At 42.9% G+C, this 15,963-nt stretch overlaps 1 protein-coding gene across 3 annotated transcripts in view; it reads left to right on the top strand.

Annotated features, from left to right (window-relative positions):
• LOC132828459 (transcription factor ETV7-like) overlaps nucleotides 1–15,679 on the top strand; it is an 87,384-nt gene extending 71,705 nt beyond the window's left edge. For all 3 annotated transcript variants that reach the window (XM_060845603.1, XM_060845602.1, XM_060845604.1), the window contains 4 exons: nucleotides 7,617–7,844; nucleotides 10,136–10,278; nucleotides 12,657–12,757; nucleotides 15,293–15,679. In XM_060845603.1, the coding sequence (XP_060701586.1) occupies nucleotides 7,617–7,844; nucleotides 10,136–10,278; nucleotides 12,657–12,757; nucleotides 15,293–15,407 (587 nt within the window). In that variant the 3' untranslated portion in view covers nucleotides 15,408–15,679. The remainder of the gene's footprint in view (nucleotides 1–7,616; nucleotides 7,845–10,135; nucleotides 10,279–12,656; nucleotides 12,758–15,292) is intronic.
• Nucleotides 15,680–15,963: the final 284 nt, after the last annotated feature.

Here is a 15,963-nt window from a genome sequence, read left to right as displayed (position 1 = left end):
GCTGGCAGGTGGGACTAGATTGGGTTGGGATATCTGGTCGGCATGGATGGGTTGGACTATCTGTGGAGGGAGAAATTCTGTAACTGTTCACCTAGCCAGTGGTGCGCACGTCCCTGAATTTTAAGCACATTCAGGTTTTGAGCCTTTTGTGTTATCCCTTCATTAGTCTTCTCATATCCAATCTTGAATATTTGTGTACTCTCGCTCTGCCCCTCGCTACCATTATCTGAGCCTCATGTCCCATGTTGCTATGTTCCTGTCTAACTTTGCCTCTAGCCTTGGATATACCTCATCTTTCTATATTTGATCCCTGATCTTCACTATTTAATTTAAAGCCCTCTCTACTTCTCAAAGTGTGTGATTTGCTTGCCTAAAATCTTTTTTAAAAAAGTTCATCCATGCACTCGGGCTTCCCTGCTGTGCCAACATTTATTGCCCATCCCTTATTGCCCAGAGGACAGTTAAGAGTCAGTCACATAGCTGTGGGTCTGAAGTCACATGTCAGCCAGTTCAGGTAAGGATGGCAGTTTCCTTCACTAACAGGCATTAATGAACCAGATGGGTTTTCCCCACAGTCAGCAATGAATTTGTGGTCTTCATTAGACTCTTAATTCCAGATACTTATTGTATTCAAATTTAATAAAACTGCCATGGCAGGATTTGAACCTGGGTCCCCAGATTAACACCACTTGGCCATTGCCTCCCACATATGTACGACACACTTTCCTCAGTACCAGTACCTGCTTTTCCCCAGCCATCTTTCAGTCATCTACTTATCTCTCTAATTTGATGAACTCTATGTTAATTTATATGCAGTTCAGTAACAATCCAAAAATTATGATCTTTTGAGGTTTTCCTTTTCAATTTAATGTCTTGCACCAGACTTTCTCTGTAATGCTGCATCTCCCTGTGTAAGAAGGCTATCCATGGTGAGACATCTCTATAAACACATCCTCAATAGTGAGACTGTCTTGTGAGATGAGATCCTGATAGTGAGAATCTCTAAGTGAAAGTGGTCCATGATGATTAGAGTCTCCTAATAGAAGATGGTAAGAGAGGGATAAACCAATCTTGGCTAACCAAGGAAATTAAGGAGAAAATAAAGTTAAAAGAAAAATCATATAAAGAGGCAAAAGTCAGTAGAAACCCAATAAACACAAAGATGACTGCAAAGATGATAAACAGAGACAAAATAAACTATGAGGACAAGCTAGCAGGTAATATAAGAACTGACAATCAGAGTTTCTTTAAATATATTTAAAAGAAAGAAGAGAGAGGTCAAAGGGAACATAGACCCCTTAGAAAATGAATCTGGGGAGACGGTTATGGGGAACAGGGAAATGGCAGAGTTCAAACATTAAATATTTCCATCAGTCTTTATGGTGGAAGATACTTTGAACATTCCATTAATATTAAATAATTCAAGGGAAGAATTAAGTGCTATCATGAACATTAAAGACATAGTATTAGACAAACTCCTGGAACTGAAGGCAGATATGTCCCCAGCCCTGAAGGATCCTAAAAGAAGTAGCCACAGAGACAGTCGATGCATTGGTTGTAATCTTCCAAAAGTCCTTGGATTCTGGAGGAGTACCTGAGGGTTAGAAGCTGTCAATGTGACATCCCTATTCAAAAAGGGAGGGGGGGCAATGAAAGAGGTCACTGGAGGCCAATTAGTCGAACATTTATCCTTGGAAAAGGATTGGGATTGATTGTTAAGAGAGTAATAGCAACACATTTGTAAAATCATAATCTAATCAAGCAGAGTTAGCTTGGCTCAATGAAAAGGAAATTCAGATTGACTAATTTGTTCGAGTTCTCCATAAAAGTCTCAACCAGAGTGGATAGAGGGGAATCAATAGGGGCATGTTTGTTTGGACTTCCAGAAGGCGTTTGACAAGGTCCCTCACAATAGGTTAAGTGATGAGATAAGAGCCCACAGTGTTGTAGGTAGTATATTGGCAAGGATAGAGAATTGATCATGGGCAGGTAACAGTGAGTGGAGATAAAGGGTTCTTTTTCAGATTGGCACCTGTGACCAGTGACATTCTACAGGGATCAGTGCCGGGACGTAACTGTTTACAATGTATATTAATGACATGGAGGAAGAAAGTGAATGTTTGGAGTTAGATTTACAGACAGCGCAAAAATAGTTGGAAAGGCAGTTTGTGATGGGGATACGGGCAACTTACAGAGAAATATTGATAGGTGAAGTAAGTGGGAAAAAGGTTGGCAAATGGAGTATAATGTGGGAAAATGTGAAGTTAATTTTGGAAGGGAGAAGAAAAGAACAGAGTGCCATCTAAATGGAGAAAACTTGTAGAAAGCTGCAACACAAAGGGACTTGAGGGTACTGTAGACAAAATACAAAGCGATCGTCAGCGTATGGTAGGGAATCGGACACATGGAATATTGGCCTTTATTTCAACGGGGTTTGAGTCTAAGGGTAGGGAAGTTTTACTGCAACTGTACAAGGTGCTGGTGAGACCACATCTGGAGTACTGTGAGCAACTTTGATCCCTTTATTTGAAGTAAAGATATTAATTCATGGAGGCAGTTCAGAGAATGTTCAGTTGGATGATCCCTGGTATGGAGGGATTGTCTTAGGAGCAGAGGTTAAATTGGTTGGGGCTCGACTCACTGGATTTTAGAAGAATGAAAGGTAATCTCATTGAAACATAGAGGATTGGTCAGGGGTTAAATGCTGAGAGAATGTGTCCCCTCATGGGAAAGTCGAGGACCAGAAGGCATCGTCTCAGAATGAAGGGTGCCAATCTAAGATTGAGATGAGGAGGAATTTCTTCTCAGGATTGAGACTCTTTGGAACTTCTTGTGTATATTTAAGACTGAAATAATTAGATTCATCATCAGTTGGGGAATTGAGGGTTATGGGGAAAAGTGGACATGAGGAATGCCAGATCAGTCATGATCCAATTGAGTAGCGAAGCAGGCTCGAGGGGCCGAATGGCCTACTGCTGTTCCTATTTTTTATAGTTTCATTGTCTTAAAGAAATCCGCGATGGTAAAGATCCCACTGTAAAAGGGGTTTTGATGCTGAGATTCCCTCGATGAACGAGTCCCTGGTGGGAAGTAACTTCTGTAAAGGGTTTCTGATTGTAAAATGTTTCCAGCACAGCAACAGGCCCACACAGAGTTTATACTTCACATCACGTTCTGTTCATCTAATCCCATCAACGTCATCTTCAATCCTTTTGCCCCTCATCTAGCTGACACTTAAAAGCATTTACATATTTATCTTAATCAATCTCTGTGGTTGTGTGAAGGTACTTTCCCTAAATTCCTGTTAGAGTTGTTAGTGCCTGCCTTAGGTTCTGGCCTTCCGTACACCATCACACCCTTTAAATCTTCAAATTATTAGTGCATCCCAGAATCTCCTATTTTCTAGAGAAAAGAGTTTCAGCCTGTTCATTAATTCTTTCTGGGTATAATGTTTGATATTCTTTTTAGAGTTTGGAAACCAGAGCTGTTTCCAGTATTCTAAGTGTGGTTTAACCAAGACTTCACACAGAACACAACATAAACCTCTGCTTTTCAGAATAACATAAACCTCTCTGCTTTTCAAAGTCTCTGCCTCAAGAATTTTTTTTGGTTCTGAAGAAGGTTCACTCGCCCTGAAATAATTTCTCTCCACAGTTCCTGGCAGATCTGTTGAGTTTTTCCAACAATTCCTGTTTTTGTTTCTGATTTCCAGCATCCACAGTTCTTAGGGATTGTTTTCTTTTAAATATATTAGGTGTCTCTCTCTCTCTCTCTCTCTCTCCCACTCCTCTCTCTCCCATTCATCTCTCTCAGAAATATATTTCCTAAAGAATGCACAGCATCCTTATTCTTGACGTCAAAGTGTATAATTTCGCAAAGTTATTTTTGAGTATGTTTGCCAGTTATATGTCCATTCTGAAGTTATTAATGTCTTCCTGTATTTTATGGCAGTCATTATCTACATTAACTAATCCCTATCTCAGTAATTGCTTTGAACTCTCTGCTGTTACCTCTTGAGTATGCTATTACTTGCTACCTATGCTATTACTTGTTCACTCATTCCACATGTACACGTTCTAGTCACCAGCTTACCATTAAATGATTTCCGAAAATCCTAATCAATCATGTATTCAACATCAGCCTTATTCATTCTTTCAGTAGGTTAGGTTAAGCACAGTCTTCCCTTTTGCTATGTGTACTGACTATTCGTTATTATAGTTCAGCTCCTGGATATTTTCTCGAATACATCTTTTATTCACGGATTCCATGATTTTCCAAGCACCAGTATTGAGCTGATTTGTTCTATCTTGCTTTCTCCATCTAAAGATTTCACATTAGAGGTCACTCTGGGATAGAAACTGTCTCTATTAATTTAATAATCAATACATGGAATGATGCTCGTGTTGTCTCTTGCTTTAACATGCATCTGTATAACTCTGCAGAACCAGAGTCTTCACTTTGATTTCTCATCTACTATTTTGTCCCTTTCCACCTGAAATGTTGATAATTTTTTAAAATCGTTCCATCTAATGTCATATCCACAATGTCAGTCTCTCTGTAACTCTGTTAGTAGCAACACTTGTGTTTAACTCACTGGATTCACTGCAGGGCCTGGGGACAAAAAAAAAAGCAAAGTTGCCAATGCTGTGATGCAGTACCGAGGGAGTGCTGCCCGTTTGGGTGAGATGTTAAACTGAGCTCCCATGTTGGGTGAGCATGAGGGGTTCCATTTCAAAGACTAGCAGGAGTATTACCACTGGAGCCATCGCCAGTGTCTCCCTTTCAATCAACATCACAAAAGACAGATTGTCGCTCAGTTGTTTGTGGGAGCTTTCTGTTCACAAATTGGCTGCCACATTTCCCAACTTAGAACAGCATCTCTACTTCATTGACTGGGATATCGAGTGGTTATGGAAAGCACCAGGTGAATGGAAATCTTTCTTCTTTTGTCTCAATTAATTAATATTTCTGCCATTTCTCTCGCAGTAACCGAGAGTTTTGTCATGTGTAGCTTTAGTGAGCATATCCATCTCCTGGTTTTACTTTTATCATTTGTATATCTGTGAAGCTCATTACAAATTCCTTTTATAATGATGGTTGCTTAACTTTGTAGTTTTACTGTGTCTTCCTCACTTTTTTCCTTGACTTCTTTTCCAACCTCCTCAAATGTCCCTTTGCCACCTTCTATGTCATCAGTCTCTTTTCCTGTCGCTTCAATTTCACACATTTTGTTATTTATCCATGGTGTATTGTTCCTGGGTAGTCTGATCTTGATTTTTAGTTCAGTATATTTTCTTTGGCCACTAATAATTGCTATGTTAAATATTCTGCACACTGCTCTCCTGCCATGTTTGAGCGTGTATATTTCTAAGTTATTTCCCTCATTTCATTCTCATCCCCTTATAATCAGTCCCCTCCCCACCAGTTTGTTGTTGTTGGCTTTGTCTTTCTTGTGTCTTTCTCAGCCTTTATCGTAAACCTCCTTGTGTTGTGGTTGTTATAATTGCTATTGCCTAGATGATTGGCTACAAAGACTTCTCTTATCTCTTCAGGTTCAGTTTTCTTCACTGGATCCAGCAGTGCTCTCTCTCTGTCATTGGGCTTTTTACCTACAGGGTAAGGAAGGAGACGCTCTACTCCTTTACTACATCATATTCCCAGTTACTTTGGGAATAATTCAATCTCCCTTTATTGTTGTCTCCTTTACTAATTTCATATGTTTTGCGACATATTTTATCTTTCACCTCCTTTCCACTATTAGCTTCGCCATTATAACCCGTTTTCGCATGACCATTCCCTTGGCTTTTATTTCCAAATATCTGCAGTTTTGTTTGTAACCTGCTCTTAATTATGTCGCTCTTCTCTCTCCTGCTGTTCTGTAATCCATGAGTAGCCCAGTTTCCCCTTTCTGTTCCTTCCCTTCCCTGGCTGATCAGGTCATAACCAACAGTTCTTATGTCAACAGGCCATGCAGCCACCTTTCAGGTGCTATTGCTGCTGCTACATTGCAGAGCCCTGGTGGTATATTGGCAATGTTCCCCTGTTTTAGTTTGGACACTGTGTGCGTTTCGTCCAGTGTAATTCATCTTTTGCCATTGTTTATTCTGTTTTGAGCAGTCCTTTTAAACTCTTCTTTTATAATTCATTTGTCCTTTGACTCTTTATGTTAACACTGTTCTCTTTGCTGTCATCTCCTAATTCTGATATCTTTAGGTTTAATTCATTTTCACCAGTTCCCTTTTCCACCTACCAAACCCACAACCACTTCCATCTAGAAGGACAAGGGCAGCAGATATATGGGAACACCACCCCCTGCAAGTTCCCCTTCAAGCCACTCACCATCCTGACTTTAAAATATGATTAGGTTAGATTCCCTAGAATCTAATTAGTCCAACAAGTCCACACTGACCCTCTGAAGAGTAACCCACCCAGACCCATTCCTCTCCCCTACATTTACCCCTGACTAATGCACCTAACACTATGGGCAAGTTAGCATGGCCAATTCACCTAACATGCACATTTTTGGACTGTGGGAGGAAACTGGAGCACCCGGAGGAAACCCACGCAGACACACGAATCTGGAATGGAACCTGTGTCCCTGGAGCTGTGAGACAGCAGTGCTAACCACTGAGCCACCATGCCACCTTCTATCGACGTTTCTTCAGTGGCGCTGGGTCAAAATCCTGGAATTCCCTCCCTAGTGGCATTGTGGGTCTACTTATAGTAAGTGGACTGCATCCATTCAAGAAGACAGCTCATTACTGCCTTCCTAAGGGCGTCCGGATGGGCAATAAATGCTGGGCCAGCCAACAATACTCACATTCCATGAGCGAATTTGAAAAAAACCTCCCACATGTACAGCCCTGACACATTGCCATTTTTAATTTATTATCTATTATTTCGGTTCTATAAATGCTCGCTTGAGAGCTCGACTATGTTTCCATGTTAGGGTTCAGGTTGATCTCATAGAAACGTAGAAAACAGGAGCAGGAGTAGGCCATCCAAGCCTTCGGGTCTGCTCCACCATTGATGATGATCAGTCCCCTGTTCCCCCTTTCTCCCTGTAGCACTTGATCCCTTTAGCCCAAAGAACTATATGTAACTCCTTCTTGAAAACATTCAATGTTGTGGTCTCAGCCACTTTCTGTGGTAGAGAATTCCACAGGCTCACTACTCTCTGGGTGAAGATATTTCTCCACATCTCAGTCCTAAATGGCCTACCCTGTATCCTGAAATTGTGACCCACCCACCCCCGTTCTGGACTCCCTGGACATCAGGAACATCCTTCCTATGTTTACTCTGTCTAGTCCCTTTAGAAACTTAAAGGTCTTGATGAGATCCCTCTCATTCTTCTAAGCTAATGTGAATGTTGTGTCAATCGATTCAATCTCTCTCCATATGTCAGTCCTGCCATCCCAGGATTATTTACTAACTAATTATCGCTATTTATTTTATCTTATTCTTTATATATGTCAGCTTTTAACATGACAGAACATCTAGAACTTTTTTGTTCTGAGTATATACAAATATTCTGCAACAAGTGATACATATGACTGTCACATCTTCTCCCCATCCCTTGAAGGAGCTTGTAATTGAAGTTTCTTTTCCTGTTTTAGACAGGATAACGCCGCGAATTGTGAGCATTGTGCAGTGTCCGAGACCTGCCAGTGCGATGAGCTCACCAACGCCGATTCCCGGCAGTAAGCTGCACAACACTGAGGCCTTCCAGAATGGTCACTGGGAGGAACCACTAAACCTCTCCAACAGGTCAGAGGGGAAGAGGGGTCTTGACACATGCTCACTCCCTTCAGCATGGCAACCACCAGTCACTGGGAAGATAGCAGGTGAGGCTTCTGAATATTGCGAGCTGTTTAATGTCCATATGATCAGCAGGATGTTACTAATTTAGTTTCTTATGTGAGAGTCCAGATTAATTTGGTAAAATCATGCTCCAGTACCAGGCTATAGAGACAGGAAAGCCCAGGATCATTGCTTGTTCTGAGCTATTGGCTGAGCTGGGGATCATGGTCAGGGTCCCCAGTGCAATCAACATGAGTCTGTCGCCCAGAAATAAAAAATCATCAAAAGGCATGATTGAGCTTGATGGGCAGCCAACAGTGATAAATAACATCAACCCTGGCAACCCATGGCTGTGTGGAGCTCTGTGTCTCAGTCAGAGGCCACAAGTCTCAGTCCAGGCTCTGGGTTACCATGGGTTACCACCTCAGTGCAGTGCTGAGGGAGTGCTGCACTTTCAGAGCCGCAATCTTTTGGATCAAGTGGTCCGTCTTCTTTCCCAAAGGATCTCATGGCACTTCTCAATGAAGAGCTAGGCTGGTGCTGATTCTGTAACTGTTTCCATAAAGCAGCTGGTGGTTTGCATTGCTGATGGCAGGAGGACACTGTGCACAGTCTCTGCCTCATTTCCTGATCATCCAATTCTGTCCCCTATCCCACTTTCTCCCTGTACCTTTGATCCCTTTAGCCCTAAGAACTATATCTAACGTATTGTGGGAAACACTCATTGTTTTGTCCTCAGCCATTTTCTACGGCAGAGAATTCCACAGGCTGTTTGGGTGAAGAAATTTCTCCTCCTCTCAGTCATACATGGTCTACCATGTTACAGCTGTAGAAAACTTTAGTTAGGCCACATTTGGAGTATTGTGTATCGACCTGGTCACCACATGTGAGGCTTTGGAAAGAGTGCAAAAGAGGTTTACCAGGATGTTGCCACTAGCTCCAGGATAGGTTGGGCAAACTTGGTTGTTTTCACTCTAGCATTGGGGCTGCGTCTTTCTCCCAGGGTGGAACTGTCAAATAGTAGGGGACAAAAGTTTAAGGTGAGATGTGAAAGGTTTAAAGGAGATGTGTGAGGTAATTTTTTTAAACAGAGGATGCTGGGTACCTGTAACATAGCAGAGAAATCCTGATGAAGAGTTTATATCTGAAATGTTGATTCTCCTGCTCCTCAGATGCTGCCTGACCTGCTGTGCTTTTCCAGCACCACACTCTCGACTCTGATCTCCAGCATCTGCTGTCCACACTTTCTCCACTCTGTCACTAGGCTCTGGATTCCCCAGTCTTTGGGAACATCCTTCCTGCAGTTAGCCTGTCTTAGTCCTTTTAGAATTTTATAGGTTTCTATGAGATATACCCCCTCCAGTGAATTGTCAGTCTCCCCATTTGTCAATCCTGCCATCCCAGGAATCAGTCCGGTAAATCTTCATTGCACTCCTTCCATAGCCAGAACATCCTTCCTCAGTTACAGAGACTGAAACTACACTCAATACTCCAGGTGTGGTCCAGCCAAGGCCCTGTACAATTACAGAAGCCATCCCTGCTCTCAAATCCTCTCGCTATGAAGGTCAACATACCATGTACCTTCTTCACCGCCTGCTGTACCTGCAATGCTTCCTTTCAGTGCCTGGTGTACACCCAGGTCTCATTGCACCTCTCCCTTCCCCAATCTCTCACCAGATAATGGTCTGTCTCCCCTGTTTGCTGCTAAAGTGGATAGCATTACGTTGATCCAAATCACATTATAAAGATGAAACATTTTATATATATTGTATTATCCACATTATTGAATTAAATATTGGAAAATATTGGGTTTTGTTCCTGGAACAGAGGCAGCAGATTTCCCATTTCAGCACTCGGGACCAGGAAGCATTGCTACCCACAATCCTCTGAGATCTCTGTGCTCTCTTACTCTGGCCTTTTGCTTCTCTCTGATTTTAATTGCCCCCCCCCCAATGACAGCCCGGCCTGAGGTCACAGGGATCCAAAGCTCGGGATTTCCCTCCCTAAACCTCTCCATTTCTTTTCTCTCCTTTTCAATGCTTATTGAAGTCCCTCTTTGGTCATTGGTCATCCACCTGAACACATGACTGAATGTGAATTTGGTTTGATTTGTGACATTTTGCAAGTCCCATCAGGGAAGTTCATCAAATAACGAAGAACAAAGAAAGCTGAGATAAACGATGCAATAATGGTTGAGATTTTGAAGATGAAAGTAGAGAGGAGATATGGTCTGCAGGTACTCGATGAGAATGCCCAAGATTAAGCGTGCAGTGAAGTTGCAGGCGGACCTATTTGCTGCTGATGTTAACCTCTAATGAGACTGATTTCTGTGTAGACTGCAGGCTACTGTGGGACTACGTTTATCAGCTACTGTCTGACAGTCGATATGAGCAGTACATCAGGTGGGAGGATAAAGAGTCCAAGATCTTCCGTGTCGTTGATCCCAATGGACTGGCACGACTCTGGGGAAATCACAAGGTGAGTGGCTTTCAGTTTCTGGGTGAGGAATCCAACAGATGGTTCTGTCTTTGGGAAAGAGATATTCGATCAGCTTTCAATCAAAACTTACAAATCTTCATTGATAAACCTCACCTGATACTGTCAGTCTCTTCAACAAATGCTTTCCATGTGGCACAATTGTGTCAGTTAAAGTTTCCCGTATCACTTCAGCTGAAGTGTTCATACCAGTGGAATGATAATACCCATTCACCTGTCGAGTCTGCTCCACTATTTAACTGAATCATTGATTGCAGAACTCTAATTGCCCCAGTAGAGGTGATGCTGAGCTACCTTCTTGAATCACTGCAGTTCTTGGGGTGCGTTAAAAGTAGAGGATTTTGACCCAGTGACACTGAAAATAAAGCAATAAATTTCTAAAGTCAGGATGGTTTATGGAGGGGAACGTACAATGTTGGTGTTCCCATGTGTCTGCTGCCCTTGTCCTCCGTGATAGAGATCATGGACTTGGAAGGTGCTGCTAACAGAGCCTTGGTCATTTCCTGCAGCACATATTTAGATCCACACAGTGCTGCCACTGGACATTACTGGTAAAAAGAGTGAAAGTTGAAGGTGATAGATGTGGGCCAATCAAATGGGCTGCTTTGTCTTCGATGGTGTCAAGATCCTTGAGTGTTGTTGGAGTTGCATCCATCCAGACAAGTGGGAAGTATTCCATCACACTCGTAACTTGAGCCTTGTAAATGATGGACAGGCTTTGAGGAGTCAGGAGGTGAATTACCCGCTGCAGTATTCCGAGCCTCCATCCTGCTGTTATAGCCATTGCGTTCATTTGGAGATCCCAGTTGACTTTCTGGTCAATGGTAACGCTAGGATATTGATAGTAAGGGATTCAGAGATGGTAATACCATTGAATGTCAAGGGGTGCTGATTAGATTGTCTCTTATTGGTGATGGTCATAGCCTGGCATTTGTGTGGCATGAATGTTGCTTGCCACTTGTCAGCTCAAGCCTGGATACTGTCCAGATCTTTTTGCATTTGAACATGGACTGCTTCAGTATCCGAGGAGTCACGGATGGTGCTGAACATGTTGCAGCAAATATCCCCATTTCTGACCATTTGAAGGAGGGAAGTTCATTGATGAAGCAGTTGAAGATAGGTGGGCCTAGGACACTATCCTGAAGAACTCCTACAGAGACGACCTGGAGCTGAGATAACTGACCACAACCATCTTCTTATGTATCAGGTATGACTCTAACCAGCATAGAGTTTGCCCCACCCCATTAATCCAGTTTGGCTCATATTCCTTGATGCCCTTCCTTGGTCAAATGCAGCCTTGATGTCAAAGGGCTGTCACTCACTCCTCACCTCTGAAATTCAGCTCTTTAGGCCAAGTTTGAACGAAGGCTATAATGAGGCCAGGAGCTGAGTGGTGCTGGTAGAACCTAAACTGGGCATCACTGAGCAGGTTATTGCTGAGCAGGTGCCACTTGATAGCTCTGTTACTGACACCTTCCATCACTTTACTGATGATCAAGAGTAGACTGATGGGGCAGTAATTGGCCAGGTTGGATTTGTCCTGTTTTTTCTGTGTACAAGACCTCAGGAATTTCCCACATTGCCAGGTAGATGCCAGTGTTGTAATTGTACTGGAACATCTTGGCTATGGGAGTGGCAAGATCTGGAGCACAAGTCTTCAGTACTGTCACTGGAATGTTGTCAGGGCCCATAGACTTGGCAGTAGCCAGTGCTTCGAGCTGTTTCTTGATATCACACGGAGTGAATAGAATTGGCTGACCACTGGGGGAGGCTGAGATGGATCATCCACTCAACACTTCTGGCTGAAGATCGCTGCAAAAGCATCAGCCTTATCTTTTGTACTGATGTGCTGAGCTCATCCAGCGTGATAAAACGGAGAAGGACTGACGGGAGCAGTCAGCAGGAAATTTCCAAACCGTTTTTGCTGATGGCTGAGATTCTGTGAGGTTTAGAGTCAATGTTGATGACTCCCTCCAGACTTCGAAAGAGATGATTCTGCAGGTGGAGAGAGGAAGCGTAGAAGAGGATTGAATCAGTGTGTAGACTCTATGATGTGTGCATGCACTGAGATTGATTTATGTCAGGAATGTGAAACCCAGGCATTAAAATGACGTCAGGGTTCCAATTAAATGTCAAAATAGGAATGGCCTCCTCCTGTACCTTGTCTGAAGAAGTTATTGCACTGGGTTCCTGCTTTTCCAAAAGGGCCCAACATAAAATGAAACCACAGTTTGGCAGAGTCTATTTATTGAAGTTCCTGGAGAGCTTGATCTCGGGCGCACCTTTAAGTATCCTGAGGTAGTTTGTCTTCCAGTTTCTGTTTTTTTTTAAAAAAAGATTTTGCTTTTGTTTCCACCCAGAACCGAGCAAATATGACATATGAGAAAATGTCAAGAGCTCTACGGCATTATTATAAACTAAACATCATCAGAAAGGAGCCCGGCCAGAAACTCATCTTCAGGTAAATCTCACTATCTTTACTGAGTGCTCAGGACCACAGTTTTGTCATGGGAATCCCTCTCCATTCTCACTCTGACATTCTTGCAACATTATGGCCTCTCTGTAAGTTAGCAAACAGAGCTGTATGATTCAGTGAAGTGATGGGTAATGCACACACACACTGCCTTGGGAGTAGGCTGGGATTGGAATGGCAGTGTCATGTAGGACAGAGCCAGCTGAACACTCCTTTTGAAAGACTTGCATTTACATAACACTTCCAACAACCCAGCATTCTCAGCCAATGATGTGCTTCTGAAGAGCAATCACTGTTGAAATGTAGGAAACACTTGACGCGCTGTATGATCCCACAAACAGCAATGTGATAATGACCAGATATCAGTTTATGGGGTATTGACTGAGGGCTAGATATTACCTGGGAAAACTCTCCATGCTTATCATTGAAATGGTGCTGTGGCAGCTTCACCTATCAAGGCAGCCAGGACTTCAGTTCAACTTGTGTTCCAAAAGATGGCACCCACAGCAATGCAGCACCCCCTCAGTGCTCCACTGGAGTGTTAGCTTTCAATTGTGTATTGGAATCCTGGAGGGCTCCATGATTTCACAACCTTCTGAGTCTGAGACCAGTGTGGACCCTACTTGAGGGAGTGGCTGTTTGAAACCCAGTGTCTCTCCACTCCCCCCCAGTAACCCCACAGCTGTCACACAGTGAGCAACAACAAACCGAAAGCATTCGAGTCTTCAATCTGTATTGGAAAAGGCCTCAAGTGAAAATATCTTTGAGATATGGGAGAGACTTCCACGTCCAGTTAATAATAAATCAGATTATCAATAAAGAGACCTCCGTGAGTCTCGAAGAGGATTGTGGGATTATACACTGCTTTAGTTGAATTAGAGGGTGATGCAGGTTATCCTACCTCCTAAATTAGTATGTTAACACTCTGCATGTGTGTTGGTACTGATGTAAGGAACTTACCTGAGTACAGTTACAAATATCCACCTGTCCAATTGGCAACTGTTCATGATAAATAGTGAAAACAAAATTAATTTTGTGCATGCTGTTTCCAGACACATGCTCCAGGTGAGAAAGACTTACACAGTATTATAGACCAGGCCACACCCCCTCAAAACATATCAAATATCAATAGTCTAAACCCTAGCTTTTATCTTTGTTTGAAGGCAGGTGGAAGGCGCTGTGCTCCAGATGTGATTTGATTGGTCAAGCTACTGGGTTATAATCAAATAACACTTTGTTCTTATACCAAAGTGTTCTTATACCATAGCTTTAATTCTATTAATGTACTTAACAAAATAATATTATATTTAACTACCACCGTTCTAATATAGAAGCATCCTGTAAACACACCCTTGGCAAAGGCGAATTCAGCAAAGCAGATTTCCCTCACTTGCTATCTCCTCCAGCCCAGGAGGAGGAACACTAATGGAATGAATCCAACAGCAGAGAGAAAGAGCTGTACCTAACATCTTTAATTCCAAAACCCCAACTTCCACAACTGAAAGCAAAACTAAAACCCTGGATCTGAGGGAGCTTGGCTGTGCCCACTCATGCTTCCTTTGTCTAACTGTTTTAAAAACCCATCGTTATTTACGCTGCTTTCCATGGAGCAGAGGCATCAGCCCCAGATTGACAACACCCCTCCCCTTGAAGAAAAATAGGACAGAACAAATCCCTCACAAAAACACATCCCTCATCACAAGCGGAACATACATTGGGAACATGTAGGCGACAATCACACTGGCACTAGCCGTCATGATATCTCTCAACCAGCTTCAGCTGGCAGTGAAAGCTGGGAGCTACATCAGAAGAAGCACGTCAAGAGGGCTAGGGATCAGAGAGTTTTCAAGTCCCTGGGCCACACTCAAAGTGAGGAGTGAAATATTGTCACATTTGATTGGTAGCTTTCATAGCAGGAAGTGCTTCTGAGGAACATCATTGTATTTAGTGTTGCAATTCCACTGGCCAGGAGGAAATCACAGCAGAGGTAGCTTTCAGAAAGTTGCCCTGCGGATTGCCAGCTGTTTGCTGTTGCTGGATTTGGGGTCAATTCTGCTGTCAGAATTATCTTCAACATAATGGCTCTGAGATCATGTGCAAAGCAGTAAAAGTCCAACCTACCCCATCTTACCACAAAGAGAAGGTCACTCACACCAAACCATTTGGGGGCAAATTGTGCCATAATTGATATGTGATTGTCCATGGACTGTGATGAGGGTGGCGGGCGGAAGGAGATAAAACAGGTAAGTGCCCATGATGAGGGAGGTGGGGGTGGTGGTGTGGAGACATGGACATGGACTATGGAAGGAACAGCGTTGATGGGTTGATTGGTATTTTCAAATTGTTGACTTTTCTATGTTCATGAATATTCCAAAATTACAGTTTATTGCCCTGAAATTGTCCTCCTTTCCCTAGAATGTGTTCCAACCCAATAGCTCGCATTTCCCTGTTTCCAACCATCAGTGTAGTCATTCTTTGAAATGTGACCCCTTCCATGACCCCTGACTACATCTGTTTACACAGGTTCCTGAAGACCCCAGATGAAATCACCCATAAACCGGAAAAATTGGAGCAACTGGAATTACATGAGCAGGAAGGAGCCGATTTTAAAGAGGACACATTTCAGCTCTCTCCATGACAGTGACATTACAATTGGCACCTACCTGAGCCCTGAGCATGCCCAGTTCTGGGCCCTGCAGACTGACACTTAGCAACCCAAAACAAACTTTCTCTTTTCCAAATGGTACCGATGTGAAGTTTTCCTTGCTTTCTGGGGTTTGTGAGTTTGGTTTGTTGATAATAGCACTACATTCAATACATGCACTGGCAAAACTGTAAGATATGTTGAGAAGCTTGCTGTGAGAGTTGTGAAGAAAAATTGTGAATAAATTCTTAATACTTTGAGTCCTATCTGTCTGGCTCCCTCATGTTTGTTCAGCTCTTTCGAAGCGACAAGTGCAGGATAGCGGAACTGAGCGAATGAATTAAGAGTTGGAGGCTTCGTTTTGACCTTTGGGTGATGGTGTGAGCACTGTGTTGGTTGGGTCTTGATCTGGGAGTGAACAGGCCTCACTCTCCACCTATTGTAAAGTCCCAGATCTCATTTAAACCTCACTAATGAACAGCAGGGTGTGCAGCAAGCGTCCACATAACAACCTTTCAGGTCTCAGGCTGAAGGGCTACCGGTAAATTCA

Source organism: Hemiscyllium ocellatum, chromosome 26 (genome assembly GCF_020745735.1).
Source record: "Hemiscyllium ocellatum isolate sHemOce1 chromosome 26, sHemOce1.pat.X.cur, whole genome shotgun sequence".
NCBI classification, from domain to species: domain Eukaryota; kingdom Metazoa; phylum Chordata; class Chondrichthyes; order Orectolobiformes; family Hemiscylliidae; genus Hemiscyllium; species Hemiscyllium ocellatum.
The sequence above is the reverse complement of the archived record's forward strand: the minus strand, read 5'-3'. Positions and strand labels throughout refer to the sequence as shown.